The sequence below is a fragment of the Terrapene carolina genome, unplaced genomic scaffold, assembly GCF_002925995.2.
Source record: "Terrapene carolina triunguis isolate 2854851 unplaced genomic scaffold, T_m_triunguis-2.0 Scaffold180, whole genome shotgun sequence".
Lineage (NCBI taxonomy): Eukaryota > Metazoa > Chordata > Testudines > Emydidae > Terrapene > Terrapene triunguis.
Genome location: NW_020664531.1, coordinates 3094154 through 3114231, shown reverse-complemented (window position 1 = coordinate 3114231; position 20078 = coordinate 3094154). Strand labels below are relative to the sequence as shown.

At 39.0% G+C, this 20078-nt stretch overlaps 1 protein-coding gene across 1 annotated transcript in view; it reads right to left on the bottom strand.

The window, feature by feature from the left end:
* Positions 1-20078, bottom strand: part of LOC113407023 (contactin-associated protein-like 2) — a 1116670-nt gene that overhangs the window by 838730 nt on the left and 257862 nt on the right. The window contains exons 5-7 of the mRNA XM_029912069.1: positions 15557-15760; positions 12979-13163; positions 5596-5739 (exon numbers count right to left, since the gene is read on the bottom strand). Of these exons, the coding sequence (XP_029767929.1) occupies positions 5596-5739; positions 12979-13163; positions 15557-15760 (533 nt within the window). The remainder of the gene's footprint in view (positions 1-5595; positions 5740-12978; positions 13164-15556; positions 15761-20078) is intronic.

The window sequence follows — 20078 nt, the reverse complement described above, 5'->3', positions numbered from 1 at the left end:
TATAGTATTCAAATTGGAATAGTATAGTTTTTTATAGATGCAATCCACGTATCAGATTGATATTATACAAAGTGCCAGAACATTATATGGCCTGGCATCCTGCTTCTACAGGGCAGTATAATTAGCAGATTTACTATTTAGCTGTCATCAGCACAGAAGTTCTAACTATATATGACATCCTGAGTCTAAAAAAATAAGTGTTTGTTCTGAACATGTTAAAGATCTGTCTGTCTTTATTACAATCCCAGTGTTACAGTATCATTTGGACACACATTTGGAACATATAATATATCACACAACATTATATTCAAGAGTTTAGGGACCTCACTGTTTCAAAGAGTTATTGAAGCTTTTAATTCACAGCATGAATGAGGAGCATAATAATCACCTAACTGATAAAGGCCAACGACCATCTTCACTGCTTTACTGTAAACCAGTCCCAGTGGGCTTGCCTAAAGTTTTTCACCTTGAAGTTTTAATTGACTGAAAATTTACCTAAGTTAATTCATACATTTGTAAACATTAGTTTGAACATCCCCAAACATTTGTTACAGAATCTGCTAGGTTGAGCCCTAGGGTAAATCACAAATTTTGTATCCTGGAACAAAAATTTGTGGAGTATCCAGACTAGCCTTTGCAAATATGTTAACTACATTGAATTAATTGACTGCCAATTAACTGGAAGTAACTACTCCTATGTAGACAAGTGAATCCTGCGTAGACACAGAGCACCAAAGTGTCTCTGAAGAGCTGACATTCTATGATGGCACTTCAATGGTAACATACCAGGTACACAAGGCAGCATTCTAAGTGTTTTGTCCTAGTACCTAGTGAATTAAACAGCAGCTCATGGCACACATTATCATGCGTTTAAGAGGTCTTGTTGCTTTATTACTGTGAAGAACTGAGATTTTCTCCAGGACAAAGATGCCTCAGCTTTCACAACTGATTGACATTCTGTCTTGAATCTTTAAATCTCTCTTGCCTCTAATGCATGGGAGAGTTGCATATGTAACTCCCACTATTGCTAATGGGAGTGAATGCATGCAAATCCCTTACACAGGAATGAGATAATGTATTCCTAAATGCTAACAGTGTAAAGGATTTCTTGTGGAAGAAGCATATAATTCTAGGCTATAACTCCCTTCATGTGTCTCTGTCAGTTAGCTGACCTGATCTTTTCTCTACTGAGATACTCAACTTAATCTAAACTGGATTATTATTTCCCTCCATGACTGTACATCATCAGGAAACTATTCTTTTATGTAAAGCCCAGTTCACATAGATTGTCTACTAGGGCTGGGCAAAGAGTTAGAACTCATCTGAAGTTTGCCACAATAAAGAGATTCATACTTCTCAAAGAGAAATGGATCCTTTTCTATGGACTAGGTTCAGAATCAATTGCTGAAGTACTCATCCAGCACTGAAATCTGAAAGTCAAATATATACCATGCATTTATATTGAGACTTTTGTTCTTACTGCAAAATTATTAACAGTATGCTAGAAGACTAACAGTGGAAGCTTCTCAAGTTAGACAGCTTGGGCTTTGCATTATGATCTTTACCCTATACTGTAAATTAACTCTAAGGGTACGTCTATACCCAGCCGCTAGTTCGGCGGCTGGAAATCGAACTTCTGGGTTCGACTTATCGCGTCTTGTCTGGACGCGATAAGTCGAACCAGGAAGTGCTCGCCGTCGACTGCGGTACTCCAGCTAGACGAGAGGAGTACCCCGGAGTCGACGGGGGAGCCTGCCTGCCGCGTGTGGACCGAGGTAAGTTCGAACTAAGGTACTTCGAACTTCAGCTACGTTATTCACGTAGCTGAAGTTGCGTACCTTAGTTCGAATTGGGGGGTAAGTGTAGACCAAGCCTAAGTTTACATTTTTAAGTCATTTTTTCCTACCCACTTCCAGGCATCACCGCTGCTGGAAAAATTAAAACCTTTTCCCAATTAACAGAACTACAAACTGAATACATATTCTCAAAAGAGAGGTAACTCAGAATGGATTGCTTTGGAAAGCCTATATCCCCCACTAATGTTTTATCAACTGTTGGTTCATTATTTTTCTAAAAATAGATTTTTACTCATCTTCAGACTTAACACAATGCTGGTCTAAAGCACATAATTTAAATAAAAAAATACTCCCTTCCTATTTAGTTTATGCATTGAGACTGAAGCTAGCAGAGCAGCTGAAGAAGGTGGTGAAGTGGGGACCTGCTGCATTGGTGGGGGAGAGATGGGGTAAAATGGGGTTCAGCCATGGAAACACCTCCCCCCAACCCCCTCCAGGCCCAGAACTGTGCAAGGGAAAGCCCCCCCTCTCCTCTCTCCGCCACAATGTGGCCTTGGGGAAAGAAAATACGAGGAGGAGCCAGGCAGAGACTGAAGCCAGGAGAGCAGCTGTGGATGCAGTTTAAACAGGGACTGATGAACACTGATATTTTCTATGGTTTTGTCTGGATTTTCTTTGACCTGTGCTGATTGTCTGTTTGCTCCAACCCACTCCTTGTCCCCTCTTGCACAGTCTGTTCACCTCAGCCTCAGTCCACACCTGCCCTTCATACTTTCTCCCCTCCTTCTCACTCACTCTGTTCTCACCACTCCTCTCCCCTTCTTCTGACTTTCTATTTAGCCAATTTCCTCCTAGCTAACCCCTACTCCCTTCCTCCTCCTCCTCCCGCCAATAGTGGAAGCAACATTAAAGTTGCTGCCACAACATTGATTAGAGCAGATTGGGAATTTTTCAACAAAATGGATTTTTGTAAGAAAATGCTGATCTGTTGATGTACCAGTTGGGAATGTGTCTGAGGTCCAGGATGTCATTTCTGGTCAGAAAGAGAGAGAGAGAGATCAACCCCAGAACAGCCAATAACTTGGTGATTAAGGCATACATCTGGCATGTGGAAGACCCAGGACCATGATTAGGGGACAGGGGCTTGAACCTAGGTCACCAACATTCCAAGTGAGGGCTCTAACCTCCAGCTTATAGAGGAAGTCTCTGCCCCAACCACTTTTGTTGGAGCTGTTCCATTTTTTTAATAAATCATTCAATATTTATTGGGCCAGAGCGAGAGAGACTGACTCTGTAATCCCGTGGTTAGGGCACTCATGTGGGAATTTCTGGTTCAAGTCCCTGCTCTAATAAATATTTAATTATTTATACAAAGTGTAACAACTTGAACAGGAGAGATTGAGAGGGGCCTGTTCCAGAATAGCGTGGCGATGGTAGCACTCACCTGGGACCACCTGGTTCTTGGATAATCTGGGGTGGGTCTTTCTCTCTCTCTCTTTGCAAAAAAGCTTTGAAAAGTCTCAGGTTCATCCCGACACAGAATAGTTTTAAGTGTGACAGGAAAACAATTTCCCTCCCAGCTCTAACACTGACCATTCTGCTTGTGTTATATCTCTTTTGCCTACCTTTTGTTTGTCTTGTCTACTTAGATAGTAAGGTTGTCAGGGCAGGGGCTCTCTACTACTCTGTGTTTGTATAGCACCTACTACAATGGGAGCTCAATCTTAGTTGATTCCTAGTGTCCACCGGAATGAACATGGTTAACAATAGTATCATCAACAAACCACAGTTTTCATGCTAAATCAGGCTGAGGACTAAGAGCAAAAAAGCTTTTGCAAGGAACATAAAAATCCATGTTGGTTTAATTAGAACAAAATTGATTTTGTTTTTGCAGAGGTGAGGCTGTGTAAGTAATTCTACTGAAAACAAAGGTCACTTCTATTTTTATAGTCATTCTTAGAATTGGAAATCAACAGAACCATCGAATTAAACGAGCCTGCAATAGACTCTTGATGACGCACTAGTACATAACAACACTACATTTGTGGATCTCACTGTAATGTTAGGAGTAATAGAATTTCATTAAAAAAAAAGAGGGATTCTCATCAATCCCTGTCCCTATTTATGCAACTAAATAAGTAGTCTGATTTCTAAAGGTTTTGAACACCCACAGCACCCATAGGTTACAGGACTGTCATTGGGTGTTCAGCACTTCTGAGAATCATGCAACTTATCTGGGGCCCCAATTCAGGAAAGCATTTAAGCATGGACTTAAATCCCATTGACTTCAACTGGACTTAAGCACACATATAAACACCCTTCCTTAACAGGGATGCTTTTCTGAATCAGGCCTGAATTAGGCACCCAACTGAAAATCTGGCAAAGATTTCTCATATAATGTGTGTTGCTTAGCTCATTTGTCCTGTACAGTGTGGGACACTTAAAATCCCACATATCCTACAGAAAACAGAGCACCATTTTCACAGGAACTCAATATTATTGAGTGGATTTCACCCTGCCTGGCAGGAAATCCCCTGAAGCACAGGAGGAATCTGAAGGATTCTGGATGGTATGTGGTTGGGTTTTAAAACTCTTATACTGAAAGCAGAGTTTCATACCTGGCATGCACATCATGTTTAATGGCTTTGTCATGTCTGAAGAAACTTGGTGTAGAAATAACAAAATGTACTATTTGCGCAATACAATGGTACTGTTTAAAGTTTAGCTTTTTCAGAGATTTTAAGGTGTAAATCAGAAAATTCAAAATTATCATTCCTGCAGTCATGATCACTCAGCCATAGTGCTCAGATACTTTATATCAGAGCATTAATATTAAAACCCATATACAGTATGTACAGATCAATTAGGAATTTTGTACAATTTATCACCACCACATATGCATGTGTATTTATAAAGAGTACATGATGGTGTGATGTTGTATGAAGATAGTATTGGCATGAGTTTGTGAACATTGCAATGCTCATGAAGGGGGAAGCCATGAATGATGTAGGCAGGTCATCCTGGACTCCTGACAGTAAAACATTTATTCTACACTACAACAGCATGTATTCCATGTGTGCCACATATATTACATAAAAGCAATTTTAGGAATTTTTTTAGAGAGTTAAAAATATTAATGGGACTAGTTCTTGTATCCCTCCTCCGGTAAAGACATAGGATTTCGTTATCATGAGTACCATTGTGCAGATCTTGCAAGGGAGAAAAAAATTGAAATTAATATAATGTAAACTACTTCCAAAATTGCTTTTCTATTTATAAAAAAATCATGACTTTAAAATCTGATATCTTGAGGCCTTCCAGAGCTAGAAGCCAATGCCAGGTGAAGTGGAGATCCTCCTCTCCCCAATGGTATTCCCACTACTAGCTCTTTAGGGACATGAGCGATTAGACTTTAAAGCCATGACATGTTTACATCTAGGAAAGCTATTACTGGCTCAGGAATTAATCTAACTCCTCAGGCAGGTATAATCCAACGAGATAAGGAGAAAGTGATCAGTTTTTTGTTTTTGTTGTTTTTTTTTAAGTGGCAGCTGTCTGAAACTACACAAACATTTTGGAATGTTGGAGTAAGACCCATGAGGAGCTGGCACAAGGGTAAAGTAATGTGCTCATAAGTATGTGGTAAACTGCGTATATGATATGCATATGTGATAAAAGTTATTTATCATATCATGTTACTAGAATATATCACATGGATATCAGCTACACACAGAGGCACACTATCTATGTATGCTCCTTTACTTCTCAGAAGTTTAGATGATCATGAAAAAGTTCTCACCCCATTAGAAGGTTCCAATTTCTTCCTCTTGGCAAGGTCTGTGATATTATTACCATTGTAATTGATGCTTTCCATACAGCCTTTGAAGTTTTTCCTGCTATTTGAACTTGGCTTCCCAGAAAAAGGCATGCCACCAAAGGTTATCTTTGAAAACAAACAAGAGACTGTAGATAGTAACTGGAGGGAAATATATTAGAATTTTTAAACAAATATGCTGCAGATGTATTTGCTTTCCTGAACATTCACACACAGCAAATGAGATAGCTAGCACTACTGTTTGCCCAAACAGCACATTTAAATAAGCACCGCAAAAAAATGGAAGAAAGCAAATTTTGATTTTGTAATTGCAAATATTCACACTGGAGACGAACATTCATCCCTATTTGGAACAAAGCATACCATGTGACCTTTCAGCCCATTCTACACATTTCACCATGAATCGCTCACTCACAAGCTATTGAACAAGAAATATACCAAATAATAAATGAATTGGAAGAAATATCCATCACAGAAAAATTTGTAAACAAGGTAGGGGAGACAGTCAAATTATTTGTTTGGAATCAATCTCTGACCTCTAATGGTGATTCATATAATAATGCATTAATTAAATTTGTGACTGAACTCCTTGGGGGAGAATTGTATGTCTCCTACACTGTGATTTGCCTCCATTCTACCATATATTTTATGTTATAGCAGTCTCGGATGATGACCCAACATGTTGTTCATTTTAAGAACACTTTCACTGCAGATTTGACAAAACGCAAAGAAGGTACCAATGTGAGATTTCTAAAGATAGCTACAGCACTTGACCCAAGATTTAAGAATCTGAAGTGCCTTCCAAAATCTGATCAGGACGATGTGTGGAGCATGCTTTCAGAAGTCTTAAAAGAGCAAAACTCCCATGCGGAAACTACAGAACCTGAACCACCAAAAAAGAAAATCAACTTTCTGCTGGTGGCATCTGATTCAGATGATGAAAATGAACATGCATTGGTCTACACTGTTTTGAATCATTATCGAGCAGAACCCATCATCAGCATGGACACGTCCTCTGCAATGGTGGCTGAAGCATGAAGAGACATATAAATCTTTAGTGCATCTGGCACATAAATATCTTGAGAGGCCAGCAACAATAGTGCCATGAGAATGTCTGTTCTCTTTCAGGTGATATTGTAAACAAGAAGCGGGCAGCAGCATCTCCTGCAAATGTAAACAAACTTGTTTGTCTGAGCAATTGGCTGAACAAGAAGTAGGATTGAGTGGACTTGTAGGCTCTAAAGTTTTACGCTGTTTTATTTTTGAATGCAGTTATTTTTTGTACATAATTCTACAGTTGTAAGTTCAACTTTCATGATAGAGAGATTGCACTAAAATACTTGTATTAAGTGAACTTAAAAAGTACTATTTATTTTATTTTTAAAGTGCAAATATTTATAATAAAAATAAATATAAGGTGAGCACTGTACACTGTGTATTCTGTGTTGTAATTGAAATCAATATATTTGAAAATATAGAAAACATCCAAAATATTTATATAAATAGTATTCTATTACTGTTTAACAGTGCGATTGACAGCCCTAGTATTTATATTAAACAGATGGTAGTACCAATAATATACCAAAGTATATTGCTCACACAAACTTCTTAGACACTGACTCTGGGCTTTGCAAGAAATAAGTTTTCAAACATCATTCATTGTCAATTCCATTGGTTATTATTAAGAGCAGGAAAAGGAAACTCAAGGGGAATGTTATCTATTTAAAAAATGTTTTGAGCATACCATTTTCCATCTTAAAGAGGGGAAGAGCCTTGAGTCAGTATTTAAGAACTATTTAATGCCTATTCAATGCAATGCATCTGGAAACCAAAGGCTTTAAAAATTGCTCACATGGGCTTCTTCATATAATCTTGTGGCCATGTCCTCAGCTGGTGACTAAGCTCTGTTGACTTTAATGAAATGACAACAATTTACACCAACCGAGGATCAAACTCTTAATGTTTTATTTGGTGCAATACAATCTTTGGTGAGCCAGTATTTATGCACTTGAAAAAAAGCAGTAAATTGGAAAAGAAAAAGATTGTGAAGAAAAGTGAAGGAAAAAAGGAGACAACCACACAGGATGACAAATCCAGAAGGATTGATAGATTTTTTTTTTTTTTTTGGCATTAAAAGCGTAATCAGAAATAGTGCCAATTTCTCTGGCTTGCTTATCTCTTCTGAAGGAGATAAACTTAAAAAATAATTTCTCTATTTGAAATGTAGTTTTGATTCTCTCAGCTTTATCATTTATGATTAGTTTATCATAAGGGCAGCATATTTAAATGTGGTGTATGACAACTAGACACTAAAAAGACAGTGTTAATTGAGAGGAAAGGGGATAGACAGTTCAGGGCTAGCCACTGACGTTTATATGAATTACTGAAACAAATTCAAAGTATATTCTCTCTCTGATGTATTCATGTAACTTCGATCAGAGATGAGGAGCTTCCCACACACATTCAAAGTGGAATATAATCCAGAGGATTGCTACTGGGAAACTGCCCTACTGGTTGGAAGGGACAGAGATTCAAGCCTCATATCTACACTGCAATTAAACACCCACGACTGGCCTCTACCTGCTGATTCGGGCTCATGGGTCTCAAGCTCCGGGGCTGTTTAATTGTGATGCAGACGTTCAGGCTCGGGGTGGAGCCCAGGCTCTGGGACCCTCCCCTCTCACAGGTTCCCACAGGCCCAACTCCAGCACAATTAAACAGACCTGGAGCCCCTGGGAACCAGAGTCAGCTGACACAGGCCAGCTGCAGGTGTTTAATTGGTGTGTAAACATTAGATTCTATTTCTACCTTGGGGGGGGGGGAGTGTATTCTAGCTTGTAGATCAAGGCACTGGGGGTCAGAAAACTTAGGTTATTCAATCTGTGCCTCTTGCTTTTTGTGCAGATTTAGGCAACTCACTTATCCTAACTGTGCTTTCAATTTACCTGCTTGAAAAATAGTTTTATTAATATCTACCTCTCAAGGTTGTTGTAAGGTATAATTCAAGTGTTTAGTACTTTAAAAACCCTAATTATAAGTGTAAATTAGTTTTTGTTAGAACTGGATGAGTACTGAAAAAAGGCATTCATGAACATTTGTTTGAATGAAACCATTAATTTACTTCAATGGCATTTGCCACTCTTTTAAGTAATTTCCCTCAAACATTCACATGAATGTTTTTCACTCAAAAGAACATTCATAAAAAAAGAGAATCTCAGAAATATATATTCAAATATGGGTTCATGTAAGGTTCATAACTGATGTATTTGTACTACTTTTTATAAAAGTTGCAAGGACAGAAACAATTCTGTGTGACTCAGCCGACCAATCAAATACCACAAATAACTAACAACAAATAGTGAATAGACAAATATACAACCAGAGTAAGAGCCCATAAGCAACCTATGGGCTTCAACACATTTGCACATATTCATCTACCAGTCTAGGACAATGAACAAATTAATGACAATACAAGTCATGCAGTATTCAAATAGAAACATGATAGATTAATCTAAGACATTATTTGCTATGAATTCTTCATTCACTTCTGATTATTATTATTATTAAATTTACTGTTGAATTCAGAAGTGAAACATATTTCTCTCTAAATCTTCCCTTCCCATTGTCCCTTACAGACAGAGGTGAAAGTAAGCCAGTACGGTCCGGTTCGCTGTGCCAGACTGGACCGGCTTCTCCGGCTCCTGCGGGGAGCCCCGGGCCTTTAAATCTTGAAAGGCCCTGCCTCTTCCCATTGAGGCCATGCCTCTTCTGGTTTAGGCCACGCCCCCGCTCAGAACTCCGGCGTACCGGTACGTCCTTTAAGTTACTTTCATCCCTGCTTACAGAGAATACATTCTGATTGGTGAGCAAGCTCCCATTGATAAGAGGTGCAGGATCAGGGCCTATATTAGTAATATGGTTCTACTTGGCCTTCTTTGCCACAAGATAAGGTCAGTGGGTTAAATCAATCCCCTATTTCTATTCTTGAACACAAGCCTCCAAGTTCAGGAGCATGCTGGTCACTTGGAATGAGATAACAGACTTTGGGGCACTTACAGTTGTTTTAGTTTTATTTATTGTATTTTACATTTTGCCATTAAGGAAAGTGTATTTATTTTCATAATTTATTAAAGCAGTCAGCACAATCTCTAAGTACTGAAAGATATTTTTAAAAAGCCCACGCACATTACTTGTGCAGTAATGTAAACACTCTAAGACCCAATAAATAAATAAATGCCTGAGAAAAGAGATGAGTCCTACAGCAGGCACTAAAGTTTAGCAGACTTGGGATCTAGCAGATAAATGGAGGAACTGAGATTTAAAATTAATCGAACTACAGAGCTTTGTGGAAAATTGGAGGGAATCTAAGAACTAAATCTAAGAACTAAGAACTAAAAACACTGATTAAAATAAAAGCCATAAAATGTAGCAGAAAAGCTAAAGTTCATAGAATCACAGAAATGTAGGGCAGGAAGAGACCTCAGGAGGTTATCAAATCCATCCCACTGTGCTCAAGTAAACCTAGATCATCCCTGACAGGTGTTTGTCCAATCTGTTCTTAAAAATCTCCAATGATGGGGTTTCCATAACTTCCCTTGGAAGCCTATTCCAGAGCTTAACTAACCTTATAGTTAGAAAGTTCTTCCTAATACTGAACCTAAATCTCCCTTGCTGCAGATTAAGCCCATTACTTCTTGTCCTACTTTCAGTGGACATGGAGAACAATTTATCACAGTCCTGTTTATAACAGCCCTTAATGTATTTGAAGGCTATTATCAGGTCCCCTTTTCTTCTTTTCTCAAGATTAAATGTGCCCATTTTTTTAACTTTTCCTCATAGGTCAGGTTTTCTAAATCTTTTAATCACTTTTTGCTGCTCTCCTCTGGACTCTTTCCAATTTGTTCACATCTTTCCTAAAGTGTGGCACCCAGAACTGGACACAGTACTCCAGCTGAGGCCTCAGTGGCAAGTAAAGCAGGATACTTACCTCCCGTGTCTTACATACAACACACCTGTCAATAGACCCCAGAATGATATTTGCCTTTTCGCAATTGCTTCACATTGTTGACTCGTATTAAATTTGACTTCACATTGTTGACTCGTCCATTATAATTCCCAGAACCTTTTCAGCAATACTATCACCTAGCCACTTATTCCTCCATTTTGTAGCTGAGCGTTTGATTTCTTCCTTCCTACGTGAAGTACTTTGCACTTGTCTTTATTGAATTTCATCTTGTTGAATTCAGACAAATTCTCAAGGTTGTTTTGATTTCTAATCCTTTCCTCCAAAGTGCTTGCAAACCGCCCCCCCCACACACACACACAGTTTGGTGTCATCCTCAAATTTTACAAGCATACAATTTTACAAGTCATTAAAAAAAGAAGTGAATAGTATCAGACCCAGGACTGACCCCGCACAGGACTCCACAGGATGCACCCTCCCAGCTTGATAGTGAACCACTGATAATCACTTTTTGAGTACAGTCTTTCAATCACTCATGTATCTGCCTTACAGTAATTTATCTAGACTGCATTTCCCTAGTATGCTTATGAGAATGCCATGTGCGACTATGTCAAAAGCCTTCCTAAAAACAAGACATATTACATCTACTGCTTCTCCCTTATCCACTAGGCCAGTAACCCTGTCAAAGAAGAAAATTAGGTGGGTTTGGCATGTTTTGTTCTTGATAAATCCATGCTGACTATTCCTTATAACCCAACTCTAGATGCTTATGAACTGATTGTTTAATGATTTGTTCCAGTATTTTTCCAGGTATCGAAGTTAGGCTGACTGGTCTGTAATTCTCCGGGTCTTCTTTGTTCCCCCTTTTAAAGATAGGTACTATGTTTGTCCTGCTCCAGTCCTCTGGGATCTCACCTGTCCTCCATGAGTTCTCGAAGATAATGGCTAACAGTTCCGAGATTGTTTCAGCTAGTTCCTTACATACCCTAGGAATTTTATCAGGTCCTGCCAACTTGAATATATCTAACTCATCTAAATATTCTTTAACCTGTTCTTTCCCTATTTTGGCTTGCTTCCTCCCTCCGCCCCCACCCCGTTGTTCATATTAATTGTGTTGAGTATCTGGTCACCATTAACCTTTGTGGTGAAGACAAAAAAAATAGACGTTAATCCCTTCAGCCTTCTTGATGTCATCAGTTATTAACACCCCTTCCCAACTAAATAGAGGACATACAGTTTCCTTAGTCTTTCTCTTGCTTCTAATGTATTTATAACATCTCTTCCTATTGCCTTTTCTCTCTCTTGCTAGGTGCAACTAATTTTGTGCCTCAGCCTTTCTGATTTTGTCCCTACATACTTTTGTTAATTCTTTTGTACTCTTCCTTAGCAATTCGTCCTTGTTTTCACTTTTTGTAGGAGTTTTTTTTTTTAATTTACAGGTCATTAAAGAGCTCCTGGTGTTGACATATTGGCCTCTTACTATTCTTTCTTTTGCACCAGAATATTGTCTCCTTGATAAACTGCCAGCTCTCCTGAACCCTTTTAGATCTTAGATTTTCTTCCCATTAGAACTTACCTACCAGTTTCCTGAGTTTGTTAAAGTCTGCTTCTTTGAAGTCCATCATCCTTATTCTGCTGCTCTTCCTCATTCCTTTCCTTAGAATCATGCAATCTATAATTTCATGATCATTTTCACCCAAATTGCTTTCCACCTGCAGATTTGCAACTAATTCTTCCCTGTTGGTCAGAATCAAGTTCAAAATGGCTGTCCTCCCCGTTACCTCCTCCACTTTCTGAAACAAAAAGTTGTCCCCGATACATTCCCAGGACTAACTGGACATTTTGTGATTTGCCATATTACTTTCCCAACAGATGTCTGGGTAGTTAAATTCCCCCATTACTACCAGGTCTTGTGTTTTGGATATTTCTGTTATTTGTTCCAGAAATGCCTCCTGATTTGGTGGCCTATAATAGACCTCCCTACCACAACATCACCCCTATTTTTCTCCTTTTAGCTTTACTCAGAGACTTTCAACGGGTCTGCATCTCCCCTCCTTTTGGACCTCAGAACCAGTGTATATATTCTTGATGTACAACATAACATCTCCTCCCTTTTTTCCCGCCTATCCTTCCTGACCAAGCTATACCCCTCTATACCAATATTCCAGTCATGAGATTTATCCTACCAAATCTCTGTGATGCAAATTAAGTCATAATCTAGTTTATGTACACATACTTCCAGCTCTTTCTGCTTATTCTCCATACATCTTGCATTGGTGTATGGACATCAAAGTTGTATCGCCTTTTTGTTCGTTGGTTCCCCATTTGGCTTTATTCTAAAGAGCTGATATGAAGGAGAACTAGTAACAGGTGTCACTGTGTACCTCATAGTCCAGGTCCAGGTAATCAAATTCCCCATTGGTTCTGAAATGTTGAATGTGTCTATCCAGTGTTAGATTGATGTTCCTCCCATGACGTTCTATGACAATGGAGTGCCAATGGTGGTCATCCAAGAGGCTGCCTGTCATCACAGATGTGTGACCATAAATTGAGCCATACTGGTTGCTACCTGAGACAGAGAGGATGAGAAGAGCAGCAGATGATTAACTTACACTCAGTGTCATTTAGGAAACATATTTATCTTGCTGTATCATATTTCACAAGAAACATGCTGCATACACCCTACCATTACTGCTGTGAAGTCAAGATCTGTCCATTCAGGAGTTTTTGCCATTAATATATTTAGCTGTCATATACCAAATATCTAATCTGTGAGGTATATAAGTAATTACTGATAACAGAAAATGTTCGATGGAGAATGATAGTAATATCCACTTCTAGTTAGTTATAAACTTGTTTTCAATCAAAGATTTTCTGTGTTTGAGCCCTAGAAAATGAAAAGCTGTCACCTTCACTAAAGTATTTAAACTTTGGGCCAGTTTCCCAGCTTCAGTGGAACTATACTGACTTAGATGAGGACTTGGCCCTCGGGGGTCTGATAACAGAAAAGCTTTAGGCCAGGTCTACACTTGGAAGGGTGTGCAGTTATACCTATACTGACATATTATACCAGCAAAGCACTCCTATTGTGGATGCAGCTTATACCAGAAAAACTGTGCTTTTTGCAGGTAAAGCTTATTCCAGCCCCAGAAGGGAAAGAAGCTATACTGGCAAAAGCACAGTATAACTGTGCTGGTATAACTGCATCTAAACTAGGCACTTCTGATGGCACAGGTATGTTAGTTAGGGATTACACCTCTTCACACCCCTGACTGACCTAGGTATATTGGCAAAATATATTAGTGTAGACCTGGTCTTACTCAGCAATAAGGGACGAATAGAACAAATCAGAAAGTTGTGCCACAGTCTTCCATGTTTTGAATGCAGCATAATCTAAATCTATTTATGGAGCTGAAACTTTCTTAGCATTAAACATCACTGGAACTCAGACTTTGAGTCTTTGTAGATCCTTCCCTCCCCTATCTCCTCAGAGTGTATCATCACACCCCAGCCAAGCAAATTTATGGAAGCTATTATATATTATTCAACCTGGCTGATCTGAGAAATATAATGAAACTGAGAAATGAATGGGTTATAATTTCAGTGAAATTTGTTAAAAATAGATTAGTGCTACAGGAAGATGTGCTGTCCTCATCAGCATCTGCCTATATTGTTGATCTTTAGAAAAAGGAGCAGAATAGAAAATGCTAGTGGAAATAATTACTATTCATTTTAAATAATACATGAATAGAATAATTTACTGTTCACATGACTGCAAGAGAAGCAGGCAAAAGTTACATGAAACCTCATTTTAAAGGGCATTTGTTTTAAGAAAAAATGAACCTAATGCTACATACACACTTTCCTTCTCATATGAGCAAAACTATTTTATTTAATTCAGCCTATAAACCAAACTGCTCATAAGCCTGTAATATCTCTTGCAGAAGGAAAGAGGCAGGACTCGGTAGTAATAAATATATAGATGACTCCTTAATGAGGCAACTGGCTACAGACGGAGCCTGTATCTGACTCTGGCTCTCTAATGCTCAGATTTTATGAACACAGCCTACACTTCTTAGTCTCATCATCTACGGTCTCCTTAAATCCTGCCACAGAATTAGTTATATGATGGATTAGATACTGAATACACAACAAAAGCCAACCTACTAATTTCCCAATCTCAAAGTTAACAAAAAGAATGGGCCCATATGAAAAGTAGCTCCCCAAAGTGGCCCAACAGTCTTCTCACATTGCTTAGGGTATAGGCTCTAGCAACATTGGCACCAGGTTACTGAGATCGGTAAGCTTTCCCGCTCCTCCACACGCACATCTGAAGATCATATCAAACATTCAGGGTGAAATCCTGTTCTACCACTGACTTCAGTAGGGGCAAGATTTCTCTTTAAGCATTTGCATCCCAGATCTGTCACTCTACCTCCCCTCTGGCTATACTTTCTACAAGGCAGTCTTCTTGGACCTCAGCTTGGCATTAGCCCATGGCTTCTCAGTGAGGGCCCCTCATTGTTTTCTCTGCAGCTTCCCAAGTTTTCCTAAATTCACCTGGCCTTTCCCCTGGTGCCGCTGATCAGCTCCCTCTCTCCCACAGCCATTTACTTCTACTGTAAATGAATCTGTGTAAAGCTAACCAGCATCATGTATGCCCTATAACAAGAATAAGATTCTCTTGTCATTTTTGGGAACAGTACATTTCTAGGTGTCATTGTTTTCTGTCGTGCTTCTATTTGTGGTTTCATTTTCATATTATTGACATTTTGCGTAGATAGTAAGACATAATCTACACTCATATAAAAATACTGCATACAGGAAAAAGTTCAGCATTTTCACCAGATGATCTGATTATAAGATACTGCTTAAAACAACAAGCAAAAGAAGAAGAAAAATGGAGAATGGTATCTGAATTTAAATTATGTACCTAAAATGATTTTTAAAGAATAAGCATACCTAGATTTAAATTAAGGACCAGCTTGGCTTTTTTCAGTTCCAGGGTGATATAGTCTCCTTGCTGTCCTTCTCCATGGAAGATGACACCTTCACTTTCAGAGGTTTTAAATTTCAGAGTGATGACATCTTTCAATGTTTTCATTTTCTTGTTCTTGAATCTGTATGGTAACACAGCATGGCCATCAAAATTGATAACATCGGCCCCTAAAGGGAAGAAGTAAATAACATTGTTACTTAGTGATTATATATTACTGTGGCCATTGGAAAAGCAAACATACAATTTGTGGATTACATCTGAGCAGGATAAATGCATGAATGTGATATGAATTATACATATGTTTTCTCTAGGCTATAATTTAATGGATGAATATATAATGCAACAACCAGGTAGGACATGTATTTAATGTTTATTTTTTCATAGGGATATCATAAATTAGACTCAAAGATGCATAACCTACAGGTTTTATTCAAACTCCCTTTCATCTCTCTTGAACATGGTGTTGCTCACAAATATTTGCCTACCCAAAGTTGAAAGCAGGAAAGAAGACTTTCCCAGTGGTTGTTAATAGTCTATTTGATGCCTCTTAGAAAATTCACTAGAGATGCATGTATGTGAATTTTTATCAATGAAATATGACACTGCAAAACTTCCCTAGTAGTAATAAAATCAGACCAGATTCCTTGCAATGTTCATAAATTTTAGGACTAACCTGGAATAGGATCAGGCCTAAAATTCACGCTCCAGTGAAATTACCATATTTTTCTGTTTGTGAACTATCTGCAAATGGATATAAGAATTTGTTTATTAGCATTTGTTTGACAAATTACTTCTGTAAACTATTTTAGCCTATGTTTTCTCATTAACTTTGCTGTAAGAATTCATGTATTTGCTATTCACGATTCACTATTTATATCATGTATCAGAGGGGTAGCCGTGTTAGTCTGAATCTGTAAAAAGCAACAGAGGGTTCTGTGGCACCTTTAAGACTAACAGAAGTATTGGAGCATAAGCTTTCGTGGGTGAATGAAGTGGGCATTCACCCACAAAAGCTTATGCTCCAATACTTCTGTTAGTCTTAAAGGTGCCACAGGACCCTCTGTTGCTATTTATATCATGTGATTGGTCACCTAAATCCTCCTAGATGCAATATGATGTTGCTCCTGAGTCACTAAATGATTGGATGACCTAACATTTGCAAACTCTTTCAATTTCTGCCTGAAATAGAATCTTGCTTTGTCATTAAATTAATTTCTCTTTCTTTCTGAAAAAAAAAAAAAGATTATTTTCCAAACTTTGCTGGCATGAATAATTCTGAATAGCAATCAAAATGGGTATGAATGTGACTGGTTTGATTGAGAATTTGCAAAATATATTCATGAATATTTTTTGCAAATTTCCCCCCAATTTTGATTAAAATATGCATTTACCTACATCCCTTCAAATGCAGCAGTAAATAATCGTACCTATATAACAAACATACAAGTCATTTTATGCTCCAGATGAAATCAGGATGGAGATTTCATCATCTGCAACATTGTGCAATAGCAGTTCTGGATTTTGCCTGCCTCTGTGGGTTGTTCTCTTGGAATTGCTGGCAATATCTTTAAAATACTCACTTGTCCTTAACCATACTGATTGAAGATAATTAAAAACACAAATAATATTCCACCCATTTAGCTCTCTAAAAAAATCTTCAGCAAACAAACAAAAAAACCCAACTACTCACCGTGGGTGAGTAGGCTAGTAAAATTTGTAAAGGCTCCCTTAGAACATTTTGTATATATGTGCATAAATAAGAGTATGTATTATGACCTGAATTCATTAGGACTTTCACGTGCTTTCAGTGAAGCACTTAAGCAATGCTTGTGTCCATTCCTATTCAACATTGGACTTAAGCACCACCTTAAGTGATTTGCTGAACTGGGGCTTTAATTATTATCAGGAGCCACTTATACATGCTATGTCCATAAGGTGTCCTAGTCACATTCTATAAGTTCCTGATACAGCTTTTGCAGTCAACCTCAGAGCTCTCTGAGTGTAACAGAAAAGCAGGCAGTGTGACGCTCAGTACTTTCTTACTGAAAGCCGAACAGTCAGTGCTACAACAAGTAATGTGCATCTTCTTGCTTAGTGACAGATTAACAAACCATTCTGTCTCTGTTAATTAACATGTTCATCACCAATTAGGATTAAGCCTTGCTGTCATGTTGATTAAATATATATTGATATACCATTTAAGCACCCAGTATACTAAGTGTCCAAAGGTTAAGAGAAACACATAGTACTTCCATCACATAGTATTTTCCCCAAAATAATTAAAGTAACACTTCTGTAGAATTTCACTGCATTGATTCGAAGATTCTTTACACGATGGGTGAAGTTTGTGACACCTATTTTGTGTTGTATTATCCATTTGCTTTTGGGATATCTTTAGTAAGTTTGTACGACATAATACAAATTGGATTATTGTCAGACTCCCAGATGGCATAAATGGTTGTAAACTTTGAAGCTTTACATGTTGAGCAGCTAATGAGATGGTTTTATATATTTCCAACTTTCTTGTTAATGGGTAGAAAATATGATTATAACTGCTAAGGGTTGAAGGAAGGGGTACTACAGTATTTTCATATTAATGGTGCTTAAAAAAATTCCAGCTCTGAATACAATATAGAAAGCTAAAGAAAAGAAAGCTACAATATAGAAAGCTAAAGAAAATACAATATAGAAAGCTAAACAGGTTTTGTCACTCTACCTTAAAAATGATGCACACATTTTAAGTCTGTGTGCTGTAAAGAAAACAAAAATAATAAAGTGATTGTTGGTTGCAGACCAGCAGCTGATGAGTTTATTTCAGAGGCTATTTGAGATCAAAATGTAATGCAATCTACCTTAAGCACCTTTGCTATAGGCTCAATTCAATGCCAACTGATGTCAATGGAAAGACTGTAACTGATGTCAGTGGATGCCTGACTGGGCTGTATATGAGCTGGAAACGAACCATAGTTACCCTATGGCTTGAAACAACTCTTAAACCACTTTTCTACACATCCATCCATTCTATACATTACCATCCATTCTACACAGCCTGGCCAGAGACTGCAGAGTACTCCACATATTTGAGCAGAATCTTTATATCTGTTCCTCTCCCCATAGAGGAGAAAAAGGAGCTGGGATGTATAGATTCTGCAGAGAAGCCTCCTTATGCCTCAGCCAGCTCCCCCCTTTCCATCCTCCCTCTCAGCTCAGTTGTCAAATAAAGTGATATTAAGTGTCAAGGTGCACCCATAATGCATTTCCTTCTTCCACTGGTCCTATATCAGAGGTTCTCAACTGGGGGTCCCTGGCCCACTGAGGGGCTGCGAGCCATTTCAGGGTGTCTGCCAAGCAGGGCCACTGGGAGCCCTGAGCCCTAGAGCCCGTCAGCTGAAGCTTGGAGTCCTGAACCCCGTCACCCTGTGGGGCAGAAGCCAAAGCCACCCACTCTGGGCTAAAGCCCTGATCTCCAGCACAGCCCTCCCCGGGGCAGAAGCCTCAAGCCCAGGCACCCTGAGCCATGGCAGAAGCCACCCCATGGGGCTGAAACCCGAGCCCCAAGTCCTGGCAGAAGCTGCCCTGAGCCCCAGTGTCCCCAGCCCCAGCTGAAGCTGCCCTATTGGAAAGTGGGGCAGCCCCCGGCCCCAATGTCCCTAGCCCCAAGCTTCCCCTCCACCCCAAACAGCAGAAGCCCCAAGTCCCCTGCCCTGTGGAGAAAAAGCTATGAGCCTCCTATCCCATGGGAGACCAAGACTGACACGACGATGCTATCTTGCTTGTGGAAAAGCCATAGAATTTCAACCCCACTCTCCAAGGTCTTCAAGATGGTGGCTACACTATGGGACTGTATGTTTCATGGCAGAAGCCCAAGGTCCAGAACCTCAGAGCTGGGCCACCAGAAACTCTGATACAGGTAGGGCAGAGTACTGTGATAGCAGTGATGAGTTCATCTACTTATGCTGCAAGCAGAGTTTAAATGGTCACAGCAAACTGGACGTTTTGATTAATAGGTCTCGCTGCGTCCTGCATGAAGTCAATGTCTTGCTTATGGATGCAAAAAAATCTTTGTGCTGAGACAAAGTTTAGGATCTATCAAACCCATGTACAACCTGAATTGCAATACAGGTTAGAAACCTGCCCTCCCTTATAGGCAAGTTTGAAGAAGCTAGAGACATTCCATATCCACTGTCAGTGCCAAATCCTGAGCATAAAGTGGTTTGAATTTGTTTAAATGTCATAATCTCACATTTCTGGCCTTTCTTCAATCACTCATATTCAAAAGCAGTGTTGCACAATCTTTGTACATATCGCCAAGAGTGACAAAAACACCCCAGCACAACATGCACTCAAACTCTCCATCAATGCACAAAAGGGTGCATGTCCTGATCCTACTTGGTGCCACCCGTGGGGTTCACAGGATTTAACCATATCTGGAAACTTCACTACATGATGCCTGGGGCAACGCCACCAACCATGATCACTCTGGCT